The 15,838-nt window shown below is 49.6% G+C and overlaps 1 protein-coding gene across 7 annotated transcripts in view; it reads left to right on the forward strand.

The window, feature by feature from the left end:
* LOC149355549 (whirlin-like) overlaps positions 1 to 15,838 on the forward strand; it is a 266,799-nt gene that overhangs the window by 131,584 nt on the left and 119,377 nt on the right. For all 7 annotated transcript variants that reach the window (XM_089583873.1, XM_089583868.1, XM_089583875.1 and 4 more), the window contains one exon: positions 12,398 to 12,670. In XM_089583873.1, the coding sequence (XP_089439999.1) occupies positions 12,398 to 12,670 (273 nt within the window). The remainder of the gene's footprint in view (positions 1 to 12,397; positions 12,671 to 15,838) is intronic.

Genomic DNA, 15,838 nt, shown 5'->3' on the forward strand with positions numbered 1-15,838 from the left:
TAGGGTTCTAGTGGCCAACTCCATTGAGCAATTGTTGACGGCCGCTAACAAACGCACGACAAATGTGAAATCTGTGTGCGCCTTTTTCGGCACTTTTTCTGTGTGTAATGTACTCTTCCCTTTCCACGGAACACTACGTTAGCAACATTCGATAGCTGAGAGTGTCGCTGTTCTTTCATCACGACTCCGGAAATGAAAATTCGGTACATCTCTACTCGCCAGCTTCCTGAAGCCATGGATGGCGGTACCGTGGCCTTTATTAGTTTAGTTGACTGCCGCAGGAAGGAAGGCTATTTGTACATATATGCTGCTTCAGGGCCGATCAATGTGGCAGATTTTAAAATGCGGAGTATATTAAGAACTTTGCAATTGCTATAAGGATACTTCAGCCAACCTTTCTAAGTATTTTTATGTGCTTTGATTGCCAACACCGCTTTTTATGTCCCCTGATCATCACCGCCAAGTGCGTTTGGCGGTCTGATGATCAGAGGGCCATTTATATTGGCCGCACTCAATTTAAAGATGGCCGCAAACCTTCGAAACAAGATTGGATTCGGCGCTTACGATTGTTGTCGTCGTAAAACGCCGACAAAAATCTCGAACGCGATAGAACATGCCACGCGTGAACATGACCGTTCCAGGACACTCTGGTCATGCGTCGGGTAACAAAGGGATAAGATCGCGTTCCAGCGGTGACAATCAAAGTACATAAAAAGATAAATGACGTAATGTGTCCCCAGATCCCTTCCTAAAAGAACTTTCCGACAAACACCCCAAAAAGGTGGTTGCTCTGAGAATGGAAGAGGACAAAAAAAAAAAGATGCGTTTGTCGCATTCGGGCGTGCTCCGCAAGTTGCTCGAGCAGCCCTCCAGGCGAGCGCTCAGACCCGCCCAACTTATGTGTGCAATCGCTACCGATAAAAAGGCGGTGCGCTGGACTCCGTGCAGAATATTGTCGCGTCTCCAGCACTTTTTAGGCCATTTCATCGGGCAACTCCGCGCGTTTTTTTGGCACCCAAGAGAGTTTTCGTTGCGCAAGAAATGCAACTCGCGATAGTCCCTCCAAGCTTTTCACTTCTCGCAGCGTCACCGGCGGCTTCCGTTTTATTTTGAGCGCCTGCAGAATCCCCACATTTAATGGCGATCTCAGTCTCAATAAAAGAAGTTACAGCAGTTAATGACCGATGGATTTCCTCAGAGAAGAGTTTTATATGCATTTTCGCAGTTCACTAGGTATCCGAGCAGCTCAATGACTTGCCTTGGTGCTTCCACACGATGCGGATAAAGTCAGGGGAGTAGTAGTTCATTAACGTCTACGCGGGCGCAGCCATGCGACTGAAAGGGCAGGCCAGCTCGAAGTCTTCGCAGTTGGAAAATTCTTGCTGGCTCTTGGCTGGAACCCCAGCCCACTGCTTAACTATGAGCTAACCAGAATGGCTATCTTGAAATCTACGTGCTCCACATTGCAATAATTTACCTGAATGCATAGGGCTAACACTGTACACACCTCAAGTCGTTGATCGATTCGACCTCGCCCTGCAATTTGCGATCCGTCGTGGTTTTATTACTTGTTATACAGGAACTGCCACGACCCGACGGTATACGTGGTCCCGTTCGGAGCCTGAAACCACGATAAATTTTTCAACTGCGAGTATCTTGATTAAGCTCTGTAGCTTTCCTTCGTAGCCAGATGACTGCTCTCCTATATGGTTGCTGATGACCAATTAATACCTTGACTGAAATCTGCTCTGCCTCGAGCGAAGCCCCCTCAATACTTTGGACTCCATTTTTAAGCCCGTTGTGCTGTGGTCGGTGCGGGCAGGACAACTTATTTTTTGTTGTTGTCTGCCCACCGTGTAACGAAAATATGCCCCGGATATACCTGATAACAAGGACTGTCCTGAAAGTAATGAGACAAGTCGCGGCGTGGCACGCGCATGCGCTAGATTGGGAAAGCGCTTTTGGGGGAAGGAGGGGGAGCCTGCAGCTTCACAATGCGACCAGATTAGTTTGCTCCGAGCAGGCGAAGCGAGTGGACGTTTTCGAGCGTGTACCCATGTTTCATCGCTGCGTCGAGGGAACCATGGAGCGATCTGTGGAACAGCGCTACGCTGTGAAGCTTTGCAATAAACGAAGTCACCTAGCGAGTCATTCGACGTGATCAAGACAATATGTGGGAATGATGCGATGTCCAGGTCTGGTGCTCTAATGGCACAAAGCATTTACAAACGGCCGTGAAGACGTTCACGACGGACAACGGTCCAGGCGCCCGTCGATAACGGTTACGGACGGTAATGTTCACTGTGTGGTCCTGAACGTCTTCACGGCCATTTGTAAATGCTTTGTACCATTGGAACCCTTGCGACCTGGACACTGCATAATTCCCACATGCTGTCAAATATCTCGGTAGGTGATTTTCTCAGTTTATTGAAAAGCTCTACCGCGTAACGCTTTTCAGCGTTTGCTCCATGGTTCCCTCGACACAGCGACGAAACATGGGTACACATTCGAACTAGTCCACTCGCTTGACCTGCTCGAAGCCAACTGGGGTCTTTGCATTGTGAAGCGAAAGGTTCCCCCTCCTTCCCCCAAAAGCAGTTTCCCGATCTAGCGCATGCACGCGCCACGTCGCGACTTGTCTCATTACTTTCAGGACAGACCCTGTTTATATTGGACAGCCTAAACACGCCCTTAAGGATGTCATGCACAAATATTGCGATGTTGTTCGCACTTGTCAAAATCACGTCCAGCAGAGCATTCGATACACCAAGAGGCGTGACTTGCCCCTACAGTGGTGCTTCTCCTCACAGCACCCCCCCCCCCCCCCCCCCCGATCATTTGTCGCGCGCTCAATGAGTCTTTTTTGGGCAGCCAGGGAAATCAACCTGCTTCGGAGACAGAAAATAGGGCTGGCGGTTTAACATTGCTGAGCAGGAGATATTGCGGGAAAGCAAAGTTGTTTCCATGTCGACACCACCGCCACGTGCCTCAGAGCGCTATTGAGGTGTCCACTGACCCAGTGAGCCAGTTACACTTGCTACTGCTACTCAGAGTGCGGCTAGAGGTGTTTTCGCACTAACAAAGGAAAGCAAGCGTGAGGAGGGGAACGTGCTGTGTAGTCATGGGTAGTACTCAGTGCGGCCTATCTGTTTTCAGCGAGACACCGCTGTCATGCCGAGAAGCCAGCATTGATGAATGAAAGCTTGCTGTGGCTCGTGTTTGGCCGGCTTCGCTCGCTTCACTGCCAAATGCGCTGCGGAAACCAACTGTACCTTTTCTCTCTTTTTTAATGTTAGGTTAACGTGATGTACCATGTGACGTTATGCTGCGTATGGCTGACTAAATAATAATAATAGTGCGTTGGTGGCAGCATTAGACCTCTCATATAAAATAAATAAACGCTGGCTAGTTACCGCTGCAGCTCCAATGCAAAGCAAGCTAGAACTATAGTCGGATATGAGAACGAAGCGGCGAATTCCTCTCAAACGAGACCCTCTAGGCAATGGCGTCTGCCTGTTGCCACGGCGTCGCGATCGACCGCATTGCACCTACGAGCAGTGTTTGGAGCGTGCCCGTTGCAAGTATTCGCCCGTTCTCGCGAATAGTTCGCAAGCACGCTTCTATTTCCAGCGGGAATGAAAATATTTGGTCACCACGTTATTTGCCCGCTGGAGTGCCACACGTTAAGGATTCACTGCTAAGGATGCTGGTATTGCTGGTAAACTTGTTAACTGTCGCACATTTATTCCGTGAGAATATTGGCGAACAGAAGAGACGAGGTGGGCTATAAACTGCTCCGGCAGCGCACCTTTCGCAATATCGCGTCTCCCCCGGCGTCCAAAAACGTCGTGGCTGCGTGCTACTTTTGGGGAAGTCTGCTTCAAGCGGCGTGCTTCAAGAGTAGATAGCGAAGGCCGTTCACTCGCACAGTGCTCGTGACTTCGCAGAGCGAGAGCTTTGTTGAACTCGGCGTCATCGCCGCATTTCTCCACTGTGGCCACTGTTAACGACCCACCGTGGAGCATTTTATTGCAAATCACCAAGCGACTTTGCTCTAAGTGGGTATCGATTTGTGTGCTCAAGTCGCGATACCGTACAGTCGCGGGTAAAAAAAGATTAGCACACATGACGGAACACCAGAGCGCCGGAATGACAACGCGTGGCGCTGCGGGTGGCGAAGAGGCTGATAACGAGAGTGCCGGGCCGTTCCCATTCTAAGGTATTAGGGGGGTTCAGCGGACTGCCACGGACAGCAAAATTACTAGCTAAAAGCAGCGCTATCATCTATTGTTCCCGCGAGTTCGTTTTGATAAACCATCGCGGACATAAAAAAACAGTAATAAAAAGAAGCCATCTTTGCTCATGATAACCGAGCCAAAATAAATGCCGCATGCACAGTCACGTAGGGTCGGCACTTCGACGCTCGGGCGGTGCGCGCTTGATAAAGCTTACTTCCTGCCGTCCCCCCCTACGCTGCAAACATGGAAACGGCCCGTTAAGCAGGTCTGCGTACCGCAGCGCCGCGTGGTGCGATATACAAATTCTGGTCGCCAATGATCTGTGCTAATATTTTTTGCTCGCGACTGTACGTTACTGACGTGCAGGTTGAAATTGTAAGTTACCACAAATTAGAATGATCCTGCTTGCTCTCTCGGTAAGCTTTCACAATATTTGGTATTGCGGGACCGGGAAATGTCGGCATACTGCTCGTGTGCCGACGCTGATGCGGAGCGAGGGCTTGTTTCGTCTGTTAAGTACGGCGCATATTTACCGAAAAGGTGCTGCGACGTGCGTCACCACGTTGCCACATGAAATATACGTGCGTAGTACATCTAAACTGTTATGCCGAGGACCAGTCCTGTAGCTTGCTGGGCCGAGTTTTCTAACATGCTGCATTTTCTTCTGCAGCACAACTCACAAGGGCGCACAGACAAAGTACTGCATAACTTCTAGGATATTTCATGTATATGTTTCAGATAAGTCCTAAAAGCACAATCAGTACTTGCAAAGCTTTGTAGCTATTTAATTTGTATGAGAAGGAAAGCTTCAGGATACCACTGCACATCATAGGATGAATGATTTCCTCCCTGAAAGTTCATCATACGCTGGGTATACTAGTGACAGACTTTGTTTTTGGTGAAAACTCGACGTTCTTTTCGCTGCCCTCCTGAGTCTGTCTTGTCAGTAGTATGTGCAGTGGTCTTCTTCCACGCATCACACTGTTTTGTAAAGGTCAGAGCGATGCAGCAACGGTATGTCGGCCAAAAATGTTTATTCAGGCTCTGTCGGCCAAACAATAGGCCGGCAGTTAAAGTTAAAAATGGAGGTAACAGTGTGCCAGTAAATAATTGTAAAACATAGTGGAAGCTATGCCCAGCACAAATGTCTCCGATAGCGCAGTGCCAATTTTAAATGCCCATCTCTTCTGCGGGCATATTCCAGCACAAAGTATGTCATCCCAGCTCCGTCAAGTCTGGTTGGGGGACATACTTTGGCCAAGTCTTCAGATAATTACCGCCGTAATATCGAAAATAGTGTGGTACTATCACCGAAAAACAAAAACTGACAGTTACTTCGTAACCATCACTGGCAACGGCCGCTGGAGCGTTGCAAGAACACGCATCAGTAGCAACTAGTTTTCCTAGCACGGAAACGGAAGCGCGAGTGGCATGATCGCATGCACACATGCATGCGCGCACAGACGCGCGCACAGACGCACGCACCTACGCCCTCGCGCGTGCACACCAACACGTACACGCAAGCACCCATGCACAGGCATGCTCGTGCACACACACGCACGCACACACAGATGCACCCGCGCACGTACACACACATGCACCCACGCACGCGCGCGCACACACGTACTCACGCACACGTGCGCACAAGCACGCGCGCACACACGCACCCACGCACGCACTAACACAACACATGCATCCACGCACGGACACGCACACATGAACCCACGCACGCACACGTGCACGCACACACGCACGCTCACAAGCACGCACGCACACACATGCACAAACACACACGCATATACGCACGCACACACACACGTACGCACGCACGCATACACACAAGCGCGCACACATACACACAAGCACGCACGCACACAAACGCGAGCACACACATATACACGCACACAGGCCACACACACACGCACGCGCGCACACACACACTCACACACATACACGCACACACACACACATACACGCACGTACGCACACATACATATATACATACACGCACGTGCACACGCACGCACGCACACACGCGCGCGCGCACTTGGCGCGAATGACAAAAGATTTGCACAATAGTACATCGACTACCGCTCGTAGCGGACGCTGTATTGAATCACTGGTGAATGAACGGCGCGAATGCCACCCGAACAGCAGCAGGCTCTCGGCGGCGCCGAGCAGTGCCGCAATAAAGCCCTTCTATGGTCGGTAGTGTTTTTTTTTTAATGCCGCCGATCTCAGAAGAGCGCCTCTGCCTTTTTTTCTGCATCCGCGTATTGCTTTTCCGGTTCCAATGCCCGCGTTCCGCCGGCAGCTGTTGTCCATTTTGTATCCGCTCGTATGCGACCATACTCGTGCTTCGGCCAGGGCGGCATCTTCGGGTACTGAGGCTAGCTTCCGCAGTGTACGTGGGAACCGGTTGTCGATAAGCGGATGAGGAAAACACTCTGCCGCGCTTTCTGCACCCAAAGATGGCGGCCGTATGACGTCGGTGCAAGCTGCTAGCTCGTCTCAGCACAGCCTACTTCAGTGGTCGAGCAGACCTTGCGTCAGCGCGCTGTTACGCCGTTTCTCGGCCTCTAGCAGTCTGTCCAAGTGGTTTCGCGCTCAGTAGGCGATGGACGAAAACTGCAGCTATGCAACGCCGCCGCGGACGTACTCGCACCGAGAACACAGAATGGCAGCGCTTCCGTTCAAGACCGGAAGGTGGAAAGCTGTGGCGGGGAGGAAGCGCCACGGAAGTTTTTTATGCCGTAATAGACGAAGCGCCAGTGCGATTGCTGTCGGCGAAGGCTTTGAAGTCAGTGCACACGCAGTTTGCGCTCAAGAAAGAAACATCCGCAGAGGTGATGATGTCCGCTATATGTCACACAACGTTTAGAATCTCCGATGAACGACGCGGATATCACAGTAAACAGCGGCGGTCTCCTGACGGCGCCGAGCAATGACGCAATAGACGAAACGCCATGAGCGATCGTTGTAACCCCGCACAAATATGCCTCCACACAACACACAGACAAGGCTTTTCACCGAGTTCTACCTTGAGATATAAGTGAACGGCATTGGCGTCGGACTACGAGCGCAGTCTGGCTGTCTTCACTGACGGGGGAACGCGACCAGTGGAGGTGGCCATTTTGGTAAACGTCCGTGAGCACCGTGAGCGCGGAGGACCACTTTTTTTTTGCTTTCCATCACCGAAATTGGTCCAGCTTAAGTTAAGGACAACACAGAGAGCTATAGGAAGAAAAATCATAGGTGTAACGTTAAGAGACCGGAAGCGGGCAGACTGGCTGTGGGAACAAACGCAACTTAATGACTTCCTAGCCAACATCAAGAGGAAGTAATGGGCTTGGGCAGGGCATGTAATTCGAACGCAAGATAACCGCTGGTCCTTAAGGGTAACGGGGTGGATTCCAAGAGAAGGCAAGCGTAGCAGGGGGCGCCAGACAGTTAGGCGGGCGGAGGGGATTAAGAAGTTTACGGGGATACGGTGGTCGGAGCTGGCAAAGGACAGGGTTAATTGGAGAGACATGGGAGAGGCCTTTGCCCTGCAGTGGGAGTAGTCAGGCTGATGATGATGACGGTGATGATGAGCGCCGCGACGTCATGCAGTTGCGTCGACGCCATTGGCTGCAGGAGGTTTTTTGTGGAGGAAAAGCCACTTCGGTCTTGAGTTGTACCGGTGATAGCAACCCTAGAGATTTAATCCCTAGATCTAAAATTTTTCGTGGTCATTTGGAGATGTAGCGTCTCTCGTAGGAAAGTAGGATTTTTTTTGCGCGCTGTAATCTTGGGTCGCTGCACAGCCCAATAAAAAAATACAATGAAAGAGGCAGAATGTATAATCGCTAGTCTCTAAGAGCAAAATGGAAACATCGCTGACTGGTGACCTTCGCGTTGCTCTTAAAAATCTAACTTAGGTCACGGTCCCTGCTCTGCGAGGGGTGACTTCTTGTATAACTGTTTAAAAACGCGTACTAGGGTAGCGTCACGACCATGACGGCTGCTGCGGTGTGTAAGGAAATGTGAAATATAGACCCCCCCAAATATATTCTAGTTTAGCGCCCGTTGCATATACTTTAACTCCGCCAATACTTCCTTCAGTTCTGCAAGCATAAGCAAGTAAATGGCAACATCTAGAACGGCAGACTGGCAGCAAGTTGAGCGAAGCACGAAAAACGCTACATTGTACGAAGAAAAAAGTGGCACAGTGCGAAGCCGATTCCATGTACAAGGATAGCGGTCCGCGAGTAAGGAAATAACCTACTTTTTTTTACTGCAAAGTGTGTGACCGATTAAAAAAGAGAAAAATCTGGCATTGATTCCAATTTCGGAAGAATTATAACGCCAGAAAACCTTTGTGAACCTGGATCCACACACAAGCTGATATATACGAGGGGGTACCCAAAAGAAACCGGACTTATTTTTGTTTGAACTTATTTGTTCACATTTTAAGCACAAACCTTCAATCTCTTTCAAAATATTCCCCACTTGCAATGTTACGCTTGTCTAATCTTTCATTCCATTTTTCAAAACATTGTTTAAATTCATATTTTGTGATGCTTGACAGTGCCTCCGTCGTTTTTTTCTTCACCTCAGCAACATCAGCGAAACGCTTTCCATTCACCTATTTTTTCATTCTAGGAAACAAAGAAAGTAGCACGGGGCAAGGTCGGGAGAGTATGAGGGTTGAGGAATAGGGGTCATGCCATTTTTGGTCCGAAATTGTCGTAGAGACAGGGCTGTGTGAGCAGGGGCATTGCCACGATGGAAAAACCAGTCACCCGACCGCCACAAATCTGGCCGCTTCCACCGCACACTGTTGCCCAATCTTTTTAAAACATCCAAGTAGAAAGCCTGGCTAACTGTCTGACCCTGCGGAACAAATTCTCAATGGACGACTCCTCTCACGTCGAAAAAACAAATCAGCATTGTTTTGAGGTTTGGTTTCACCTGACGAGCTTTCTTGAGGCGAGGTGAATTTGAAGTTTTCCATTGGCATGATTGTTGCTTTGATTCAGGATTCGATTCAGGAACACTTGAGTTGTCCCCATAGCATCGTCCTTGTACGTCTTTCTTAATATTTCAAGAGTTTCCATTCAACTTTATCAAAATCACAATTTCACTGGCGCACGCTGTTTACGAAAATCAGACATTGCAAAAACGACATTCACACAAAACAGTCGTCACTCTAAAACTCTGCCTAAACTAGTCTGACCTTCTTCAACGACGGCACTCGGCTTACTGACTCTGGAATGTTAGTTCTAGGCGCTCCTAGTGGCAAAACGCGGTACGACAGAAGTTTGCCGACCAAAAAATTTAGTCCGGTTTCTTTTGGATACCCCCTCGTATTCATGCGTTCAGTAAGCGGGAAAACATTTCAAAGAGGAAGAAATTTCTCTTGCTGCCTTTTTCTGAACCAACATGTTTCATTTCATGGGTCACATCGTTAATGTTATGGGACGCATTGCCCAATAAATAGAAAAAGTTGGAAATTTTTTCAAGAATCTAGGGATCTTTCGGTGTTGTCAACCTGAGTTCGCAACGTTGCTTGTATCCGACTAGTGACACCGAACAAGGGACTCGCTGCATCGCATTCTTGCTTCTGTAAGTTACAGATGACGTTTTCTACTGCCTTGCTTTAGGGGGAGAAAGAGGAGGAGGATATGCGGGGAGGTTAACCAGGAGATAAAAACAGTTTGCTACCCTGCACTGGGGGAAAGGGATCAGGGTATATAAGGGCCCTCACCGCCGATGATCACCGTGGCCAGTACCCAAGAGTATTGAACTCCATTAGCAGGCGTCAATCGATGTGTTCCAGCGCACGGCGTGGAGAACTATACGCTGGGCATTCACAAAGAATGAGATATGGCCTCATCGCGGCCACAGATGTCACACCTTGCTTTATGTATCGAACTATCGATATGTAAAAGTATTTCGTGACCCCCTTCCAGTTCGATATATCTGGGATAGACTGTATATTGTGACGGACCAGAAGAAGACGAAGCTTGCAGTGGCGCGGGCAGCAGCGCTCGCGCTAGGCTCGCAGCCATTAAATCCTGCCATCACCATTCGTCATGTCGTTCTGTTCTCATCGACTTGCCATCACGTAACAGTATGATGATCGATAAACTCACTGAACATCCCCACAATGCATTTGTATGCCTTGGACAGAATCTCAATACGTGCTTTCTAAATTAGTGGCAGATGCAACTGGGTGAATTGTAAAAAAGGAGTTGACGGGGAAAATGCTTTAACGTTTCGAAGATGCCGTTGAATATCTCTCAAGTGATAACATAACTTACAAGATTCAGCTCATGTAAACAAAAAGGTTTGCATCGCCCTTTCCGGTTTCTTTAAATGCTTCCAACCTGATGTGGACCACGCTCATGGACGGCGACCAAGTCGACGAAACAGACAACACGGTTCTCCCTTCTCCATCGACCCTGCATCTTATCTTTGTTGCTGCCCTCGTGACGGTTTGCAAGTGGAACCGAAATGTTATTATCAAACATGCAGCGAAATTTGCTGGGCAGCCGCATCTTATTAGCGGAAATAATTGAATCCTATCATATCATGAAAAATGGCTACACGTGTATAGCCAGCCATCGCTTGTGTTTCAAGACAGCGAGTTCGATTTCCCAGACAGCGCGTCCCGCTTTCCTGTCGTCTTCCTTCCTCTTGTATTCGTTCATTGCGGGTCGATAGATTATAGCGGTATGAATGAATATCAACTCGCCCGGCTGTCGATTCTGCAACTAACGCCTATTTCACACTGCAGTGAGTTTCACCGTTAGCAGAGGCCTCCTTCCGATCAGCAATGATCATGGGGGATGGAATGATACAAATATGTTGCATCAGTTCCAGAGGACCATGCAGAACCAAGCATTGTTTCGTTTCCTGAATTGTTCCGTCTCAAGTGATGCACCAAGTATGGGCTTTCAGCATGGAAGGATCTTACAGCGGCGCTGAAGTAAACTAACAGGATACACACTTAAGAGGCGCTGTGGTGAGACGCGTACAAAAAAGTTTTTGCGCTGCTCTGACGCACTCCTTAACTGTTTAGAATTTCACGTTTTCAGCTGATTGATGACCAACTTGCTTTTTTGCTACTGAATTAAATCAACTTCGCTAAAACTGGCGCCGTTTTTGCTTCCAGAAATTTCTCGAGAGAAACGGAAAATCCGTTTTCTCTAAAACTTGAATAGTCTAGAAACTCTCATTCGAGCAAGCTGGAAACGCTTTGAAGGTATAGGGCGAACGGTGCGACCATAACTCACGGGCTGTATAAGAAGCCGAAAAAAACCCAGGCTATACTTGCCTTCGTCTTTGTCTCTGGCCCTGCTAGCGATCCTTCGACCTATGGCTACGAGCTGAAATGTCCACACACGATGCCTAAAGGTGAAACATTGGGCATTTTCCAGTGTCGGTTTGGCGTCGACATTTAAGGCGGTGTCCCTTACGGCCAAGACCCGCCTCAACGTTTGCGTTCTCCCCAGCTTCATGCTTGTCCTTCGCCACAAAAATATATGTGCCGCCAGCGTTTAGTACTCCCGCGTTGTTCCAGCTCTTCCGGGCGACTGCGTGCCGCGGGCCATTATACAAATAATTCTGCCAACGTGTCACGGACTCAAGAGTTTTCCAGATGCATGTCATATACATCTGTAAACCTTTTATTTTCTGCAGCTAGATAAACTGACTACGCTTACATTAAACTGCGTAACTCGCGAAGCTCAGCGAGAGCTAAGTAATGAGTTATCAATTCAGTGAAGGCTATAGGCTTCCTGGCTCAGCTGCCCACCCAATGTAGGACTGCTACCGCTCCTTTCCGTTCCTTAGCTACTTACAGCACCTTTGCAGAAGAAGGCACACACTTCCGGATGTTAACGAGCAGCGCGTATACGTGCTCCCTGCGTTCAGCCTCCTGCATGTCTGCGGATTCTGGCCTCGCGCACACGTGCGGCGCCCGAGAGGCGTTCGAAGGGCTTCGCTGCGTGCACAGGGTGGTCACGTGATCGCGGACCAAAGCCAGGCTGTATCAGGAGGCACGCCAATAACAGCTCTCGCTGTGCATGGCAACAGGTGATCTAAGGTGTGCTCCGAAGCGGCCGTCGACTCTCTGCCACCGCACTCAGGGCGCTTCTCATCGGTGCGCGCAGTTCGACGAGCTCCTGTACCGGCGGGAGGTGCAGGCGGCGCGGTCCAAGGATACGCAGCAGCAGGTCCAGCTCCAGGCGGAGGCGTGCGGGGGCGCCGAGCTGCCCAGCGAAGACAGCGGCGTGGACCTGGCCAGCGGCGGCCAGCAGGGCAGCCGGCAGCGCAGGCCCCCCTTCCGACGACACAGCAGCGGCGGTGAGTCCGGAGACAAGCAGCTGGCTGTCGAGGATCGTCGTTGGAGCAGCGTCAGTGAACCGCCCATGGACCCCGACGTGGTACGTTGCTCTTTCTCATGGATCCTCCTGTGGCGTGGTCCACGAAAAAGCTTAGGAGGTACCTGATGTCCAGACGGCAACTCCTGTAACGCCTTTGCGACCCGGTAGCCGCATTCACTGCTTTTGAGTCCCAAACGAGAGTTCAGTCTTCGCTGACTGAAGTGTCCTGCATGGAACTGGAAAACCGCATTATATACGAGGGGGGCCGCAATTGTGGGGCCGATATAAAGTAGAGGCTCTTGTAAGCCAGAAATTTTCTTATGAAAAGCCGTATTGCCTCCCATTTTTTCTACGGGTAGAGAAAGTTCAAGAAATTCATTGTGGAAATAGTACCTCCCTGTCATAACCCCCCCCCCCCCCCCCCCTGTTGCGAACACCATTTAGCACTTGAGAAGGGGAGCACCGTTCCCCTTGAACACCGGTGTGCCTTTGGCCCCTCCCGGCACTCGGTGCCTCACTGACTGCTGTGCTCTGGCCGAGTTTGGTCTGGGCCGCAATAATTTGATAAAGGCTAAATACAGTGCTGGCGCAGCGTTATTCTGGTGCAGGCTACAGAGCCCCAGATAATGGAAATTAATTGTTTTACGCCCTGCCCTTTAATTTACGCGTAGCGTGGGCGCGCCAAAGCCCATTAATTGAGCTGCACGAAAACCAGGCAGCGCACTGCTTACAGCACGCCACCCTCGTTGAACTCTTAAGCTTATTGCCTGTAGAAGCGCTCTGTTTTTGTATAGTTTCAACGATCAGGCCCCTTCGCCATGACATGCGCTCGCAGGCAGCATATTTTTGCATGTGGTTGGAAATGTGTCCTTCTTGGCGACGCCAAGCTGCGGAAAGTTCTCTAAGAACGGATGCGAGGTATTGCATAAGCACGCGCATCCGCAGTGCTGTCTTCAGCGCCATGAAGCGATCGATGCTTCCGCTTTCTGCCGTTGTTTTGGCTGGGCTCTGCAATATTTTGTGCGCTCCAGCTTGTTAAAGCAGACAAGAAAATCACCGAAGGGAGGTTGTGCTGATCCTTTGCGGCGCCGTCATGGCGCTTGCGAAACAAAGAAGTAACGTCGCACTTGTTCAACAAGATTTTGAAGAGAAAGCTTTTGTTCTTCTAAGCACCCGGTTCTCAAAACCGTTGCAGAAATATTGTCAGTAAGTTTTTTTTAGGGTGATATCCGCCATCATGGTCCAGCTAGAATTGTTGCCAGATTAGTGCGCCCCCTATTTAGTCCGCAGAGTAACGTATAGCAATCGTGGAGCGCTCTTGCGTAACGGCTGCCGCCACCACGCTTATAGCACTACAGGGTGGAAAAGGTGCGCATGGGAGCGCGGTCGGCGTCTTCGCCTTTCCATGGGATCAGCATTACAGCCAGTTTGGGACTGATGTAACTTCGTACGCTGCAACAGTCCTCAACCCTGAATGAATGCAAAAAGCATGGAGCTTGTATAGAAGTGACGAGCGTTACTCAGAAAGGTGTCGATAGGAACTGCGCTCAGCTTCAGTAGGTCTGTGGAATAATAATAAAAGAGAATAGGAAATGGTGTGGAGCATTGCCGCGACATTATGTTCAGTTATCGCTACCGGCACCCGGCCTTATCGTTTCCATTTCTCCACGCGAGGCGGGTTACCTTGGGTATGTGCACGTTCTCGGAGTATCGCTACATCACACGTACGTGAGTGTGCGACGTTTGGGGCGAACGTGTAGTACGTGCGCTGTTTGGAAACTTGGAACGGACGCTTGAGTAAACGTAACCGACACCCGCGGCCATTGTGATTATCACGATAGCCAACTGCGCGTGTAACCATCGCTACCGGCTGGGTTATTTTTTTTTTAGTTTCTTCTGAGTGCTGGTCGCCGGGTACACGCCCCACTTTCAAGTCTTTTGGGCTTCTTTACTGTGCGCCTTTGGTCACCACCACGTGACCAATTGACCGCCGTTCCACAGCACAAAACTTTCGAGTCCACGCGAAAGGTACACAATGCTGTAAATTAACTATATCTGTTATATATGGCCGTCAATGCATGTTTAATGTCGCAATGTTTTCGAAGGACGTATTCCTATCTGTTAGTACCTGATTATTTGCCGAACACTCCTACCTTCGCACAGCGTCAAAGGCATTGTTTCACTCCTCATAGGAGCACGTTGCATAATCGCACGCGCAACAGAAGAAAATGAACACTTAAGCAGTGCGCATGTCTGACCTCAAAAAATTTGTTGGAGGCCATGCCGTGAGATGGTGCCACGTAATCTCTTGCTCACTGTCACCAAACTCGCAAAGAAAAAAGGCGTTTACATAGTTGGTCTCGTATAAAGCTCTTTTGAGTGAAAAATCCTTAGCGAACTCAGGTGAATTTAAGTTGCTCACCTTGCTTTTACTTTGAGTAACATAACCGCAGCAAAAAAAAAAAAAATGATTGGTGGCACCTCAATCCTACGCGATGTTTTCTGTGGTGAACGAAATGAGAATGTTGTGCTCCCCCAGTCAGCGGCCACTGGGCCCTTGCGGGGCAATTAACACGCGCGCATGGCGAACGGTGGAACTTTGGTCAACTGAGAACTTTCTTTTCATTGAGGGATGACATATTGCAACAGACAACTGAGGCGCCCTGAGGCAAGAAGAAACTTTCTACGCGATACTGGTTCACTTGTGTCTATTTTGAGTCAGGAAAATGTTTAAAAGGCGTCATTCCTCTGCCGTCATATTTCCGTCACGGCCACATTTGGCAGCCTATTGAACTTTAGAGAACTTCTTGCTGGGCTAGTTGGTAATTCATTGTAAAGTAAACGCGCCAAAAACCACACACACACACCACAAAAATCACACACTCTGTACCGTTCTCTTGTCTTGTGTGTGTGTGTGGTTTTGGCGCCTTTACTTTACTATTGAACTTTGTACCACTTGCAAATGAGATCGGAGCAGAGCGCCTTTTTATCGGGGGCGAGATGGGTCAGAGGGAAAGCCTGAGACGTCATCGTTAAAAGGGCGCTTGGGACAAATTGGAGTTGTCCTTTTTCCCTCTTTTCAAGTCACAAAGAGGCCAGAAAACAAAACACACGCATCGCTGCCACCGGCCGTTTTAAAACCATGCAAATTGCGGTGACGTCAGTACTTTTCAGTGCGAATCTCAGGGGCCAGCCCACACTGCCGTCTACTTCTAGCTAGAGGAGTAA

This window comes from Amblyomma mixtum, chromosome 3, assembly GCF_055824585.1.
Source record: "Amblyomma mixtum isolate Tamu chromosome 3, ASM5582458v1, whole genome shotgun sequence".
In the NCBI taxonomy this organism is placed as follows: Eukaryota; Metazoa; Arthropoda; class Arachnida; order Ixodida; family Ixodidae; genus Amblyomma; species Amblyomma mixtum.